The 18,140-nt window shown below is 44.9% G+C and overlaps 1 protein-coding gene across 1 annotated transcript in view; it reads left to right on the plus strand.

Annotated features, from left to right (window-relative positions):
* The window catches only part of LOC147724856 (uncharacterized), a 181,449-nt gene that overhangs the window by 65,772 nt on the left and 97,537 nt on the right, over positions 1-18,140 (plus strand). The window contains exons 7-9 of the mRNA XM_086966351.1: positions 10,137-10,259; positions 12,407-12,529; positions 15,424-15,546. Coding sequence (XP_086822477.1) covers positions 10,137-10,259; positions 12,407-12,529; positions 15,424-15,546 — 369 coding nt within the window. The remainder of the gene's footprint in view (positions 1-10,136; positions 10,260-12,406; positions 12,530-15,423; positions 15,547-18,140) is intronic.

The raw sequence follows: 18,140 nt of genomic DNA on the forward strand, positions 1-18,140 counted from the left end.
ACAATTCTTCACCAGACGTTCAGCACATTTCGTAATGCCATCATTCTTCCACACAACAGACAGCAACTTACAAATACCTTTCGCGCTAATATGTGCTAACCCATGTGCCATTGTCACAACAGCCAGCACATACGCATCAGGCAACATCCATCTTTTCTGATCCGACAAATCAATCCAACAACCATTCGCATCCAACTTTCCCGTACTTTCTTTCCACTTCGTCTTTTCAATCTCAGTGGCCTCATTCTGAATTGCTTTCACACTCTCAATAGTGTCTTCACACATATTCGATTCTGTAGGCCACCTAACCGAACTCGTCACATACATTCGAGTGCTAAGGTTCCGGGCAGTCTCCTTAGCAGTCTCATCCGCAAACGCATTACCACGACCAACATCATCCGTCACTTTACGATGCGCACTACACTTAACAATCGCAACTTGTGTAGGCAAAGTCAATGCATCCAAAAGGTCGTTCACAAGCTGGCCATGCTGTATCTTCGTACCGTGCGACGTCAAGAAACCACGCTCTCGCCACAATCGTCCAAAACTATGCGCTACACCGAAAGCGTATTGACTATCAGTGTACACATTCACACGTTTCCCTTTCGCCAACACACATGCTCTAGTAAGAGCAATCAGCTCCGCAGCTTGGGCAGAATTCTGATTCAACCTTGCAGTTTCAACAACAGTGTTCAACGTTACAACAGCATAAGCAGTAGTCACATCGCCATTCGGCAACCTAAAACATGACCCATCCACATACAGAGTGCCATCCGGATCTTCCAATGGGGTGTTTTTAAGGTCCACTCGACCTTTCGTTTCCTCTTCAGTCCTCAAGTAGCAGTCATGTTCTGCTACTTCATCTGACTCTGCACTAATTGGTAACAAAGTTGCCGGATTTAGGACATTACAACGTTTTATCTGAATATGGCTTGCCAAGAGCGTCAATTCGTACCCAGACAACCTCGCACTCGTCAAGTGCTGAGTTTTCGTTCGATTCAGAAGAGTATCGACTGCATGCGGAACCATCACCGTAAGCATATTATCCATGACCAATCCTGCTGATTGTCGGATGGAGACCGCAGCTGCCGCAGTTGCTCTTAAACAACTCGGCAATGCTCTAGCTACTGGGTCTAAGGTCGAGGAAAAATATGCACATGGACGTTGCTTACCACCAAAAGGTTGCGTTAAGACACTCAAAGCACAACCTTCCCTCTCGTGAACATATAACGTGAACGGCTTACCGTAGTCAGGGGTACCTAACACAGGAGCCGAACACAATGAATCACGTAGTTCAGAAAAACTTTTCTGACATTCTTCCGTCCATGGTAAAGGAGTTGAGACATCCTTGCACGTAAGAGCCACCAATGGTTTCGCTAGCAATGAAAAATTAGGAATCCATTGCCTGCAGTACGACGTGATACCTAGAAAGGCACGCACATCCCTTTGGGTTTTTGGCACAGCCATTCGCGCAATCGCTGCAATTCTCTCTGGGGTCAATCTCCTTCCCTCCTTTGACAATAAGTGACCTAGATAGGTTACTTCTTGACAACAATATTGGAGTTTAGAAGGTGACACCTTGTGATTTAACTCACAGAGATGTTGCAGCAATGACACCGTAGCAATTTTGCAAATGTCCTGAGTATCAGCAGCCACCAATAAGTCATCGACGTATTGGATTAAAGCCGCACCAACCGGCAACCTAAACGCATCCAGTTGACCCTTCAAGGCTTGGCTGTAAATAGATGGACTTTCACAGTAGCCCTGAGGAGCGCGTTTGAACCGGAAGCTACGTCCTCCAAGAGAGAAACCGAAAAGGTCCCTGCTCTCTTCGGCAATCGGGATGCTGAAAAACGCATTTTTCAAGTCAATCACCGAAAAACCATGATGCAGTAGCTGGAATCAGAGTCAGTAACGCCGTGATGTCAGGCACAACAGGAAATTGAGGAACCACAATTTTATTTACCTCCCGTAAATCGATAACAAAGCGATAAACAGGCGGTTTGGTAGGATCTGTACGTTTAAGAATGGGCAGTACAGGGCTATTGCACACGTTCCCCCGAGTCTCTTCAATAACATCTTTCTCGATCAGATCATAGATGATCGCTAACAGTGCTCGTTCACCATCAAGGGAGATACGATATTGGGGAATACGTGGCAATCGCACATTAGATTTCAGTTGAACAACATAAGGAGAGATATCAAGCAGGCCCACATCATTTGGACCTGTTGCCCACAAAGACGCAGGAAGAGAATTCAATTCCGGTGGGAGCTTATCGAGGGACAAATACATGGGAGAGACTACCCTCTCTCCTAACGTAAGCTTTACACCCGCAGGAGAACAATACAAAGTTGCATACAAACGTTTAAGCAAATCCAGGCCCAAAAGATTCTCACCACAACCAGTAGTCAAAATCAACGGAGCTTGGAGCTCACGTGGCCCAATTTGAAGGGGCAAAGGGCGAGAAACTGGATTGCTAACAGGGGCGCCAGAGAATCCAACGGAAACATTTGTTAAGCCAGACAAAGGTGCGCCAGGGAGTTTCGAATGCATGATAGAACTTTTCGCTGCACCAGTGTCCAACAGAAAAGGCTCAACGACGCCCGATGTAGCAACTGCGACGTAAGGCCCTCTCTGATCAACCGGAACTGATACCACTCCCTCTCCTTGTCTATGGCTGTCCTAGTAATTACTGTCGTCAGTTCCCTGATCGACGTAATAATCGTCTACATTATACTGCGCAGATCGTCCTTGCGATGATCCACGTTGATCGAAACAGTTATTAGAATTAGATGAGTTGTCTAAACGATCGTTCTGAGCACCACGACCTCTACCACGTGATGCCTGCTGTGAACCCCCACGACCTCCTTTAGACGAGTTACCGCTATTACGTTCATTTAAAGCAGGACAATTGAATTTAATGTGTCCTTCCTGTCTACAATAAGCACATTGATTGTACCCTAACGAGGATCTTTGGAAGGAGGAATCATTACGGGTTTGGGATCTGTTCGATTGTGACTGTGATCTATTCTGTTGGGGTGCGTTCTGATTAGAACGCGGCGGATACGCTTGTTGCAACAACACTTTAGTTTTCAGTTCTTTCGTCTTTTTATCAGCACGGTCATTCTCCTCTTTCTCCCTATTCTCATAATATTGTGCCGTAGCCAATATCTGAGCTGAGGTAGAAACGGCCCATGCACTCTCTGAATTCTTTAATTTATTGCTCAAATCGGGCAACAAATTTGACACAAATTTATCCACAAACAACCTTTGGCCACCCTCAGTACCCATATCCTGTCCACTGTGGTCAATGAACGCTTCCTCAAACCTTGTAAAGAAGTCCGAAACACTCTCGTCTTTCTTTTGTTTGCAAGCTGACAATTTGTCCCAGTTTACCCTCATAGCTGGCATAAGAGTCTTCATCAGTGTAATGATTCGCTGGGGAAGAGCAGTAATCAATTGGTCGGGTTTAGCAGCAGCCACTTGTCCAGCATCTGCCGCTGTAATGGCAGCCCAATCACCGCCTAATTCATTTGCATGATCTTGGTGACGAATCTTAGCCCATACCGGTTGCGGTACGACATTGCCAAACAACATATCGATATCGGCAAGATTCATCACCGTAGCATCTACAAGCTGTGATAATTCTTTGTAATACCCAGTAGGATTCTTGCGTGGGTCAGGCAAAGATTGCTTCACCTGTAACACTTCCGAACGTTTCCATGGGAGATGTATCCACACTCTCTGGAAATGCGCCACTGTCGCAGGATTAGCATTAGGATCAGCCGGTACCCAAACCGGCGGAACTTCACGCATAGGATATTGGCCAGACTCGTCTAGTTTTTCAATATCCTCAACAAACAGTGCATGAGGAATGGGAGCGGGACGAAGAGATAGCAACCGCTCAATAGCACGTCGGACATTAGTATCTACTATCAGTCCAGTTGCGAACTGAAGCCGAAGTTCAGACAGGGCGGTCAGCACCTCGTCAGGCGCATCGGCCGCTATCTGGTCGTGTAGGAACTTGCACATTTCGTCAAACACATATCTCTGAGTTGGTATGTTGAATTGACTAAACGTTTCGAGGACAACACGGGGTGGATTTCTAAGAGGGTTTACCATCCAACCCATCGCCATATTATATAGCGCAACGCGTTCTCTGTTTCCAGGAAGCTGACTACGTCTCTGAGGACCGTCGGAACCAGCAGACCCATGAACAGGTCCGAGCGAATAAAAGAAGCTTGTCGCAAGGGGAGAATTGCGACTACGAGTAGAGGGAGAAGAATAAGACACAGGGCTAACAAGAGAAGGAGTAGAAACAGTAGCAACGACAGGGGTTAACAAAACAGGAGCAGTAGCGGGAGCAGGAGTATGTGGAAGCGGAGGAGCAGTAGGGATTGAAACAGACAAAGGAGCAGGAACAGTCGGAAGAACGGGTGCAGGTTGAGGAACAGGCGGAGGAACAATAGGTGGAAGAACAGGTACGGCAGGGACCACAGGAGCTGCGGTACCCTGTACGTACGGAGGTGGCGATTTCATAAGATAGGACATTAAAGGATCCTCAACTGCCTCTTCCTTCTTATCCGACTCCGTAGGCAAAGACGGATAACATTTATCTATGGACATACGCTGTAGTCTGTCAAACACTTCCTTATCCTTATCCTCCTTATCACGCTGGAACTGCTCAGCTTTCTTCACTATGGTAGCAACATTATCTCGCTGACTACGTTTATTCTGTCTGATCTCTTTCTGTCGGGCTTCTTTGCGCCACAACCGAAAGGCATCAAACATGGCCGGCCTTGATTTACGTTCGAACAATTTCATTTCTAGATTATCTAAGATCGACGCCTCGAAGCTACCGTGAGGTGGCCAACGAAGGTCGCCGTCTTTCTTTGTATATTTAATCCAATAATCATTAAAGGTAATCGGGCCTAGCCCATGTTTACTATACAAGTCATAAGTAGGAGTTCCAACCGGAGGTATCGGACACGAATCCTCCAGTCGGGAATCCGCACCACAAGGTCTAAAACAACTGAACAAAGTACTGCGACCAGGCATCTTGCACACTAGCCGAGTTTCACAAACTTCAAGGGTTACAGGATTTACCAAGTCCCAGCAAAGAACAAAACCCTCGGTTTTTGGCGGCTGCAGTCGTCAAACAACACAACAAAGTACGCTAGCAAAGTGTCACCGACAAAAACACTCACACAGCGTGAACAACAAAGACGCTCGCTAAAGTGTCAATCAACCAAGAACTCTGGGAGCGACCCACAAAATACTTAACTCAAAGATCGATGGCGTCACCAGGAAGGCCCGTCAATCGTCTCGCTATACCAAGGTCTACGCCAGGCGCCAAAACAGGTCTACAGTCAGGGCAGCAGTCCGTCGCAGCCGTCAGGAGGCGGGAATCTTCGCGGGAAAAGTCTTCGGGCCACTTATCTCGACAACAGGATCGATGAAGCGGAGTGCACCTTCCCTCGGAGATTTCACACGAAGTTTCTCACGATCGTCGGGCTTGGACCGGTACCACTGATGCAGCCCCACGTTGGGCGCCAACTGAAGGACTGGGTTCTTTAAGACCCAGCGGTGCCAGGGCACAACACCTGAAACCTTCGTGGGTAACCTGCTCCGGCGTACAAGTCACAGAGACACGGGACACTTCCTTTGACGTCAAAGATTCAAGGTTTATTTGCTGCAGGGAACACAGAAATCACAGGAAGTACATCGAGTGTAGTTCGGGGAGACTGCTTCAAATTGGTTCTGTGGATCGCTCCTTTTATACAGTTTTTACCCATAGGATTACATTGAGCACAAAAGTTTACAACCCGGTTCCCACAATTATCCCCCAGAGGGGTCGCTTTGGTCACTTTGAAACACACAAGGTCCGGAACATAAGTGCGGAAACATTTGGCGGTTCCCAACTGTAAAAACCCATCTTCCCACCATTAGCAAATTCCAATCAGCAGTAAAATAGATCGAAATAGGAACGAAGACAGGTGCAGAGGAAGACGGAGACAGTGGGGAGATCGGAAAGGGTGTAAAAGGGGAGGTATCGGGAAACACGAGATACAGGCATCAAAGAGACGTGCCTAATGAGATGCACGGCTGAGACAATAAGTCCGTGCGGCAAGATGAGCCTCGAGCGGCGCCATCTGCCTTACAGTAGCATCCCCCTCGTCATAAAGACACTTTCAAAGAACATGTGTCTTCCGCAAATATCTTGGGAGTCCCAGGGTCGCGAAGCGGACAGCGTCCGTTCGCTGGCTACTTGAGGGCAAGAGACAAAATGGATGCCGTGTCTAAGATGGAACCCGTGGGTACAGATGAAAAACCCACATAACAAACGAACGGTTTAAGTTAGCGCAGCGAAACTGCGCACACTTACTAAACTCGTTATTTGTGGTTCATAGATACCAGACTCGACCATATTCGTGCGAGCCGAAAACACCACTTACAATCGTCACGGAACCTCAAGGTCAGGATGTTTAGGCAAAATATTGGGAATCAATTTTTGTGTGGACAAAATATTGTGTCAAGAATATCGAGAACAAAAAGTTTGTGAAGGTAAGTTTCTATGGGTAAGCAAAGTTTTACTATTGATAACTCCACATCAATGTATCTTGACAATATATATATATATATATATATATATATATATATATATATATATATATATATATATATATATATATATATATATATATATATATATATATATCTTCCTGGTGCGTCGATTTGGAGTTAAGAATAGTAAATCTATACTTACCTATTTGCACTCACCTTCTCGATATTTTGGTCCTCAATATTTTTGGCACAATATTCAGTCCACACAATATTTTTGTTACTGATATTCTGTCTTGATCCCAAGTCAGGAATGCTCATGTAATGAATTAGTGGCACCCTCCATTATCCATAGCTGTGGAGTTTCCCAAGTACATGTATAATGTGACAGTTCAGATTTTTTCCTTTGAATTCTGGGACAGTCCTGTTTTATAAAGGAATAAAGAAGACTACAAGTTCCAGAATTCAAAGTAAAAACCTGGACTAATTTTAAACAAATATTTTTGCCATTTTGTCAAGCCGGGGGGTGACAATAAATGTTCCGCACCGGGTACCACCTGACCTTGCTACGCCCCTGGGTGACAAATGTTCAAGAGCAGTGGAAATCTCTTTGCAAAGGTTGACTGGTCATCTTTCATTTGGTTATTGCTGTATTTGAGTGTTAAAGCGGTACTAATAAGGTGACATTTTTGCCGAAACAGCGTTATTATGTGTAAAAATGTAAAAATAATTAAATAATGCTATTACAAAATGTATCGCATTACGTCACATTGCTTGCCTTTTCTCGATGCATAATTTAGTAAACCCTGCCACATATTTTGGTCCCATGCCATATTCCAGTGGCCCCGCCTATGAGCATTTATTGCCTCTAAGCGACGTTGTTCCTGGAGGGTAGCTGTGCAATGCAATGAAGTTGTGTCTCACCTGATGCTCTGTAGCGGTTTGCTTGGGTGGACACGCTGCAGAGCAAACTGAGCTGCTGCATGCAGTGTATGGCTCATGCACCCTCCAGTCGTTGGAGCAGATGGTGGCTCACAGGCGGATGGGATGCTTTGGCTAGCCTAATCTGAAAGAGATGGTAATCCTCTCTGGTGGCCCAGACATGTTGCCCACTTATTGTTGCTTTTTCCAAATCAGCTGCTTTCACCAGCCAGGTCCGGACCACACCAGTCCTTGTCGCTGCCCTTGAGACCCTCTGGTCCAGGATCAAAAGGACTCAGTTTCTTAAGCGCCCAACACTTGGACTTTCCTTAAAACCTGCCACAGCTCTGAGGGTCCTTTTCCATGTGGGAGGCCTAGCTGGAGTATGCTATGGGAGCGCTGCTGCAGCACCTACACTGAGCCCTTGGCTCTGCAGACTGGCTCTCCGGTCACTCTGACTCACTTTGTAAGGGCGGCGCCTATATATTTCTCAAAGTAACATGGTCATCCTGATTAGTAGGCCTGCGGTCATTGCCTGGAGTAGAGGCTCTTGTGTAGCATGCGGCCAGTAGTGGGTTTGTGTGCTGCCTAATGGCTACGGGTTTATGATCTTCATACATTTGAAAGACAGGTCTCCTGGCTGATTCTCAGATATCCTAGAAGGAGGTTTGTGCTCTATATAAATACATATAGTATTATTTATATATTCAGCTTTACAGAGTCACATGTTATGTATATTTGCAAAGTGCACTATCCCCTGTGAGCTTATACTGATGCTGAGCAGGTGTGTGTGCCTAGCCCTGCCTAAGGAAGGTTGGTGAAAAGCCAGGTCTTCAGCTTCTTGCAAAATTCAAGAAGGGAGGAGAGGCTCTGATATGGAGTCAGAGTTTGTTCCACATTTTATGAGCCATGTAAGAGGATGCCCATCCTTTCTGGTTCTGTATATGTGTGGGATGTGTGCGAGTCAGAGTCCTGCAGAGCGGAGGTGTCTGGGTGGTTAGTGGAAAGAGATGCAATTGTTCAGGCAGGTGGGGACTGAGGTCTGCTGAACTTTAACCCCTTCTGTGTTCATGACGAGCTCAGCTCGTCTTGAGGCACGGTGGCTGTGTGCTCATGATGAGCTGACATGACACGCGCGGCGCTCACACGCGGTGATAATTCCCCCGCTGTGCTGAGCGTTCTAAGAAACGGGTGTGGTCATGACGAGCTCAGCTCGTCATGAGCACAGCGCCACCGTGCAGCGTGACGAGCCGAGCTCATCACGAGAACCGTGGCGCTGCGCGCAACCCCCCTCTCCCAGCACCGCAGGGGAATTAGCCCCGCGGCAAAGGTGTTAAATGTGTGTGTGAGGAGTTTTAAATGAGTGCATCTTTGTATCAATGGAGCACCCTGAGATGTGGTGTGATGTGTGTTCTGTGTGGGAGGTCGAGGATGAGTCTGGCTGGCGAGTTCCCTATGATTTGTAGTCTTCTAGTGAGTTGGTTTGTGATCCCGGTGTAAAGGGTGCTCCCATAGTCCATCTTGCTGGTGAGCAGGATGTGTGCTGGGTGTAGGTCTGAGTTCTAATGGCCACCAGCTTGAGTCCCATGGTTGGGTGTGCTTGCCGAAGATCACTTCTTCTGTCTTGTTGGAGTTGAACTTGAGACAGTTGACTCTTATCCAGTTAGCGGCTTCGGCCATGCAGGGGGTGAACTTGTTTCTTATGTTGGTGGTCTTGTTCACGTTACTAGGTGGTGTGAACCTGTCATCATATAGGTTCATATAGAGAAGGAAGGTGCACCAGAAAGGAGTCAGTAAACTTCAAATAAATATATATCCTTTATTGTGGAAGTAGTGGAAGTAGTTTAAAATTGGACATCAGCCAAGCTTGAAAATCCGGATGAGGGACCGTTACTGTGGACGTCGACCTGTAACTAAACCTGTTTGTGGATATGGAGGATTCAGATTAACACGTTGGGCCATCCAATTTTGTAAGATTTTGGGACATTTTAACTGCATAGTTCAACAGACTTTGGCGCTTGCGAACTTAGGCTTCTATATATTTTGATTAAACCTTGGAGAATATATTGAAGCACCTACACCAATTGGACCGGGATTAAGATATTTGAGCCCTGACGAAGTTCCATTCGGAACGAAACCCGTTGGCTGATGTCCAATTTTAAACTACTGCCACAATAAAGGATATATATTTTGGGGACTTATATGACGCTTACTGACTCCTTTCTCGTGCACCTTCCTTCTCTTTATGAATTCATTCATCTGGTCTCCAGTGGAGTGGAAGTGCGGCGAACTTCGGAAGTGTTGCACAGACTCTTTAATTGTTTCTTTTTTTCAATTTAGAAATTGAGGTGCTGAACCGTGGTCAGCCACATCTTGTTTTTCTATCCTGTCATCGTATATGCTTTACTCCTCATCTCACACCTATAATTTCCTGGTGTTCGTACCTCAGATTGGTTGGTGCTCACACTTTTGATTGTTTGTTACTCTTACTTGTAACTGGTCAGTGCTTATATCCATGATTGGCTTCTGCTCATACCTGTGACTGGTCGCTGCTCATACCTGTGATTAGGCTGTGCTCACACCTGTGATTGGTTACTTCTTCTACCTGTGATTGGGTGCTGCTAACATTGAACCTCTTCTCTCTCTCTTCCAGATGTCAATGAATGCACCGAGCAGCCTGGCATCTGCCCTGGCCCGAGCGTCTGTGAAAACGTCCTTGGTAGCTACAAGTGTGGTTGTCCTGCAGGGTTCAGAGGCAACGGGTCCCACTGCGAAGGTCGGTACTCTATAAAGCACACTCCTAGTTATCTGGTGTAGCATATACACCAGATAATGTACACCCATCAACCACGAGGCAGTGATGAACATCAAACGCTGAAGGGACTCTCACAGTCTCAGTGTGTTTTGATGTTTAACGCTGTCGCATTGAGGATGTTTCACATCTGTTTCTCAATGTTGAGCAATGTTAAGTCTGTTTTCTATGTTCTGTGACAGCCAGCATTACTGGGTAGCGCATGGGGTGTGAATAGTCTTTTACCGCAGGTTTTCCAGAGCTACAGTACTTTTCCACGCCACTTATTTAGGATCCTGCCTGTACCTGCTTGACTTTCAAAGGTAGTGGGTGGAGCAGTGAAGGAATACTTCAGGAGCTACTAGTAGGTTTGAACCGCCTATTGGTGGCTGCTTTGCACCTATGGTCACATGAGCTGTGCTGCCTCATGACTTAGATTGGATTTGGTCCACCTGAAGATCATCACGGGTCTTTCTGTTACTCATGAGTAAGGACTAGAACGAGGAAGAGGGACGTACAGGTAGGGTCCCACTTTAGTTACCGGTAATCTTCATTACTCTTAGTCCTATTCGTTTCTCATCACAGGCCTTATGGCCCACCTCGGCCTTGGGTTGGACTTCTATAGCACCGGAGGATGCTGGGAACGCTGACCCTGTTTATTGCCAGGATGGGTGGGGAAGGCATTTTCAGGTTTTCTATTGGAGATTCTTGCCTCGGAGGTGGGACACACCTTGTAAGTGGAGACTGTAATAAAGAAATGTAGGACCAAGAGTAGGGATGATTACTAGTAAGGAATTGGAGCCTTCCCTGGAAGGGATACAGAGGAGGACAGAGACATTTCAGGCCCTAAATATGCATTGATCTGAAAAGTTTATATTACATTTTCTCAAGGGTAGAAGTATGGTTCAAAATATTAAAATATAAGTGAGATTCATGAACAAATTTTTATAGCAAAAGGCTGAAGAAGGTCAAAGAAGGGGTACGGATAGGGAGTTCTGTCTTAGGAATCCAGGGATAAGGTTTATAATCAGAGCTTCCACACTTCACCAAATCAGATTGAGTCTTGACATATTAGCTTCATGTGCCTCAGTTCCTCTCGCTGCAGACTTGGGAGCTCTTAAAAATAATCTGAGTAGCAGTGTTAAATAAGATTAAAAAAAGTGGGCATTGATAGTGGAAAAAAGTAGTTTATTGATAGAAACACAGGCTGGTCCCAACGCAACCTGGCAGCAGAGATGGAGGGGCAACCCCATTCACAGCATCTGAGAAGGTCTAGGATCAGTGCAGGCGGATACAGAATCATGGGCGGAATGCTGGAGATGGAGAGCGGCAAATGGTGGCATGGGGTGAGTGGGTGACCTAGTATGTCTTTCGTGCTGCTAAGACGGCTCTGTGTGTTAAGCACCTGCTGCTATCAGCGCAAGACCTGCAAGTTGCAGTTTTCAGCCCCGGAAGGACTCACTCAGCTTTTCATACCTTCGAATAATAAATATGAGTGCCATAATGGGTGATGTTGTTTCTATGCATAAATGTTCTAAATCTTATGTGTATTTGTAGAGCGCACAACTCACCTGGTAGGATATTTTGGCGCTAAATGTTTTAATAAATGTGTTATTTAATCAAAGAAAACAATTATTTCCAAACATAAATCATCACATTGATATGGCCATTACACAGATATGATCATTACTTAGATAATGGCCATTACCTCCACCTACAATGACCTCCAACTGTTGTGACCTGAGCTGGCAGATTTGCAATCTAACTCTAGTTCCAGCAGGTTGGATCCTGGAGACATGTTGAGGTCATGGAAAACCGAGTATATGGTCCTTTCTGTATACTTATTGTGTTAGTGTGATGGTTATCAAGGTAAAGGCGGAGTATCACCATAAATATCTTTTTTTCTGGTTTTAACAGCATTATCATAGCAGTGTGTAATTGCTGGAAGTATGAAGGGCAGCCACATGGGCCCGGTTGCCCTTTTCTGCCACTAATAGGTTGTAAGTTTCAACCGCGTCATTGCAATTGTAAGTTGCAATTTCTATCGCAAAGACTTCAGCCCAAGCTGTACATCTTGAAAATGCTGGTATCCCACCAGATAGCATGATTACAAGAAACATGTGTCTCCGCAGATGAGAACGAGTGCGCCCTGGGGAAGCACGGATGTGACACCAATGCCCGCTGTGGCAACATTATTGGCTCCTACTTCTGCCAGTGTTACCAAGGCTTCAATGGCGATGGGTTCACCTGTTTTGGTGAGTACAGTAACTTGAACATCTCAATGGTTTATTGAAGGGGTGAGGCAAAGAGTTTATTGTGGGGTTGTGAACCTTATTGTTGAATGAGTAATGATGAGTACATGACAACATTGGTACTTGTGACAGTGTTAGGCTGTTCTGCGGATGACCTGTTACCTGAAGTAAAGTTCAATTCACACTCACACTAGCTTGGTAATTCTAATGGGTTGGGGGTTCTGAAAAGGTGACTTTTTTCAGAAGTAGTTAGGGCTGAGGATGCTGTGGCAATAAGGCCAGACTTGTCAGTGAATGGGTGGTTCCACTGCAGTGTGCAGCATGATGGAATTGGTGCTTTTATGTGAGGGGGCTGGATATGTACCCCTCAAGTGGGGACACACTGCTTGTATCCACACTACTCGGACATACTGGTCCTTTTCCGAAAACACATCCACCAGACACTTGAATGCCATTTTATCACTGATCACCATCGCCTTGCATTACACCCACTCTGGGGCAGGTCATAAAAACCCAGTGGAATATACCACCTTCAAATACCTCCAGTCAAAGGTGGATGGTAAAAAATCCTGACATTGTCGGGAATGAAAGAGAAATTGTAAAACAGAACAAAGAAGCAAGGCCAACACAGTAATTCAAAAACCACAGTACATGCACTGTTTGACCTGAAAAAATAAAATCAGACACCTGCACACAGATCCAGATCATGGACGGATGAATTTCTCACGGGTTGCATGAAGCAGCTCACACTCCCACTCCATTGTACACCACCATGGATGCAGCACTACTAGGCCACTATATCATGCCATGCCAGATTTAAATTCAGCTACTATAAACTATGCAGCATGAGGATGAAAACCAGGCCACGAATGCACCTCAACTGGCGCAGCAACGAGGGACAAGGGGCAGTATTGATGGAGTAAGGCTGGAACCCATAAATAGGAGTCTGCTTGAGATCCAGCGATATACAGGCCTAATATGAACACCATTCAAAACATATTTTCACCTTAATGGGTTTCTGTGGTTCACAAGAGAGGGATCCACTGCTACCCCCCCCCCCTCCACTTCCTGAAAATGCCAACAGCGCTAGAATCCTTTACAACAGGCACCACAGAGCAGACAGTACGACTGATGCATGGGTTTTCTCAGTCAACCTTAAGCATCTGCGGGTCAATTGATTGCACTTGTGTACACCTGGTGGGCTCACATAGACATGGGCACCTGTACCGCAGCTGTAAAATGAAGCACACTATTAATATGCAAATACTGTGCAACATGGATCTGTGTATATTTTAGAAGCTCTGGACAAAACTACAGTGCCATGATCCCTAGCGCCTTGAGACCCTTAAGGGTAAGTAGTCGCGGTCAACAAACGCCTGATTGATTTTGATTGACTGCTGTGAAGCAACATTAGTCATGCTGTGGTGACACATCACCTTCAACATACTGGGTATACAATTAAACCCTTCATCGTCAAGATTACAATGCTTTATGACTGTGCAGCCCAATCTCAATAAATGCTAGCAGTACCAATTGAGAGTTGTTATCCTATTGTGGTAGCAGGTACATGGATCAATGCAAATATGTCAGACAAACTACATTGGTCACTGTTCCCAGTGATGATGATGTCAGCCAAGTCAACAATCACATATACTTCCATTACAACTCTTATGTCTCTTGACTAGGATTCCTCCGCCCTCGAGACATTCTTTTACGTCTTCTACTCGGCACATTTTGAGGATGCTTCTAATTGTCTTTCTTTCCATGCCTTGAGGAAAAGCTGAGGTGGAGAACTAGCACCATTGCCAAGCTTTAGTGCTTGAGCTTGGCAACTGGCCTAATTACCTAGCATTTCAAGGTTTGGAGCAAGTTTTAAGTATTCTTAATATCCTGTGGATATGCTGATACATTATTGATTTTGTCCATTATCTCCTTCAACAGGCATATTCTTGTGTTTGTTGGTGGCATGTTCAGGCATGAGATGTTACATTAGAGAGTCATGGAACTCCCTCCCCCTCAATATCCGATCCATCCCACTTTACCCTGAATTTCGTAAGGCCTTAAAAACCCATCACTTTCTGCAAGGATTCCCAGTCTAGCTTTCTCAAAGCTACCACTCAGGTTTTAAAGTCCCCCAGCGCCAAGAAACCGCTAGGTAAACGCGCGCTTTATAAGTGTTTTTAAATTCAAAAATTCAAATTCATGTTGTTTTATGACATCCCTGGCCAGGACCTCTAGCTCACACTGGTTTTCTGGGCATTTAGAAGTTCTGTCACAACATCTCGCGTAATTTTGTCCAGCTCGTAAACTTGTGCTTCCTTTCCTTCCTGGAGTCCATATTTGAAGAGTTTGGCAGTTTTCTTCTTATGGAAACTGAGTGAAATCAGAGGATGGCAATGGATTCTGTTTGTCTTGTTTGGAGGGTGCTATGTCCACACAAAATGAATGTCTGCACATTCCCACCGAGGAAAGAGTTGTTGGTGTTATAGAGGGTGTCTTCAGTGTTGCTCTGTCTGTTTAAGTTTTCTAGGGCAGTGCTTCCCAAACCTTTTAGAACCATGACCCAATTTTTAGAACAAGAAACATTTGTGGCACACCTAGAGTTAACGGACATGAGGTGGAGGCAATTTTTAATATAGTTGTAGACATGCTTTTAAAATGCATTCTATTACCAGAATATTATACCCTTTACAATTTTTGGTGTTCCTCTCTAACAGAAATTGTTTGTAAATGTCATGCACTTGACCGCTCCCTTCGATATGTCTGTATCTTTTGGAGGCCTGAGGTGGTTTGAGAGATCTGAACCAATGGCATTTTATGTTTGCCCAGGTGTGCTAGGGTTATTCTTTAGGCACCTTTTGCTGCGTGGACATCATGTGTTTTACTTCATTTTTTAGACATCGATGAGTGCTCACTTGGCAATGCAGAATGCCAGCACCAGTGCCACAACGAGATGGGCAGCTTCCAGTGCCAATGCAATCAGGGCTACACCCTTCACGAGGATGGCAGAAACTGTACAGGTAGGTTAAAATCTGATATGTGGTACGGCTGGATTGTAGGACAAGCACATATGGGGTAGGAAGGCATAGGTAAGGAAGTGATCCAGGAAGAACGAAGTAAGAGAACAGAAGGGAGATGTGTACATCACTGTACATTTTGCTGCAGGGAAGTGGTAGCCATGATTGCCCTCCTTTGGCCATTAGCCAGGGTGGCATGTGTAGTACAGTGGGGGTGCAGCTGTCAGCAGCTCTACAGAAGCCCATTGGCCTGCAGGTAATACACAATCGCTTCTGTTTAGAGGCAGAGCATCAGGTGAAAACAATTGTATCCTTGGTGTACTGCCTGTCTGAAGTGGACCATTGGATACAAGTGTGATTATCCAGTTCATATGTTTTGGTCTAATGTAACATCCTCTGTGAGTGTTAACCAAGCAGCTCACAGTGTAACCTGCAGATTCTGGAGACCCCCTTGGCCAGTGTGATAATATAGTCTAGAAGAAGACAACCTGCTGTCCCAGCCACCAGCATTGACTGGAATTAAAGCTGTGGTTGGTAAGTATCTGCGGAAACACAGCATTCTGCAAAACCATATCATTCTGAGGGCCTTTGACATATTGGCCTCAGCATGGAGGGTGTTTTCCACAATTGTGATGTCACAGTGGGCCAACTGGTAGAAAAAATCCCTTCTCTGGCCACCCTTCACTTCCACCTCCCTTAGGTTTAGGAGGCTTTGAACGTAAACATTCATTTTACCACAGTTGTACAGTGTGGCACTGGAGCCCCAGACATGTCTCAATGTTCACAACTGCTGCGGGTAGTTCTCCCCTCTCTAGTGAGAGTACCAGGGAAGGTGGGAGACATAGAGGACAAGCTTCTGTGCTCTTGGGATAGGTAGGATGGCCTTGGGAAGAATATTTGTGGAGAGCAGTCTTCTTTTGTTACATAGAACATGATAGCAGAAAACACCCAACAACTCCAGTCTGTCAGTTACGTCCTCAGGCACAGAGAGATTGTTGGTCTTTAGGTTTCCTCATACTTAATTACACCGCTGTATCTCTTGGTAAAGGTGTTGACATCCTGTGGATACTCATTCCTTCTCTAAAGCTGTTCTTTGCATTGAAAGCTTTTAATTGTAAAAATATTTCCTTTCTAAAACAAGATTCAGTTGCCTCTGTTATCCATCTTGTCTCTATTTTTCTCCACTATGTTCTTATAAAATATTTCCTTTTATTTGTTCCTGTATAACTTCAGACAATCCTAGTTTTGTTTGACAATTCTGGGATCTCATTGTGTTTATTGTTAATCAAATGCACCCCCGAAACCATGACTAAATATACGCTGAGACCTACAGTGGTAGTCATTAAGCTAAATATTAGCCCCATCCTCCCCCCGGAGCTGGACTCAGTACTCCAAATGTGTCCTAAAGCACTAGACACTCTACTTGAAACAGAAGGCCACAAGAACTGGAGAGACTTTCAAGAGCAGACACAGCACTCAAGATTTCCCCACTAGAACCAGATGCAATACTATGGATCCTACCAGTCGGCTGTTGGTAGGAGACGGGTAGGATCCAAGTGGGCATTTCTCCTTGACGATGTGTGACTACAGAAGGTGCCCCCCATAATAGACAATGAGGCGAAACACCACTAGAGTATAGGTATCTGAGCCAGATGCTAACCTCAGAGAGGTAGGTCCTCTCTGCATTTTCTAACGACCCTCTTAAACTCATTTTCTGATAGAGTAGAGAAGCAGGTATTAACCTGATAAACGCCCAAGACCTGTTAGGCTTTTAGGAAAGGGCAGAAACACGATGATTAAAGTTAGTGGTATGCAAGGATCATAGCATCCATTTCCATACCCAGCTATTAACTAACGGTAATCTTTTTATCTATATCCAGGGTACTACGGTAATAAAAGAATACTTTTGTGTTATACCCTACGATATTTTTAGCTAACAACTGGAACCTTGTTCTCTAGGAAAAGATCAGAATTTCTAAGAACTCCATCGGGATAGCCCATCTCGAGGTCGAGTCTGCTCTGGTTTTATCATCCAACCAGGGTGGGACGAGGTGGCCTCTGATGAAGCATGTCAAATTACGTGAGTGAGCCCACCTAGTCCAATTCTTGGAATTGTCACCTTCAGTAGGAGATAAAAAAAGCATAAGATTCTTCTTTACATTAAATACTATTGAATCATTTGACTTGCCTCTGGCATTTTCTCCAGATGTTCGCAATATGAGGACACCACGCTATCAAGTCAAGTCAAGTCAAGAGTTCTTTATTCGATGATTAAAAATCACCATAAAAGCACATATATATACAATTAATTAAAATCCAATTAAATCATTATCAAAACCCTGCTTGTAATACAATCTAATTTTTAAAAAAGAGAGAAAAGACCGTATAGATACATTGGAGGTCTTATCAATCAATCCCCCCCTGTAGTTACCCTCAGTCGGACCGCCACTTTAATGAAATTCATAATACAGCATAATGTAAAAGGGTCACTCGCTTGTAGTAAATAAATTATAGCAGCTCTAGCATATTTCAATTTAGCTTGTTTTAAAATATCTACCAAGAATCTGCGCCTGGGCATTGAGTAAAAAAAACACAAT

The sequence above is a fragment of the Lissotriton vulgaris genome, chromosome 4_1, assembly GCF_964263255.1.
Source record: "Lissotriton vulgaris chromosome 4_1, aLisVul1.2, whole genome shotgun sequence".
Classification (NCBI taxonomy): domain Eukaryota; kingdom Metazoa; phylum Chordata; class Amphibia; order Caudata; family Salamandridae; genus Lissotriton; species Lissotriton vulgaris.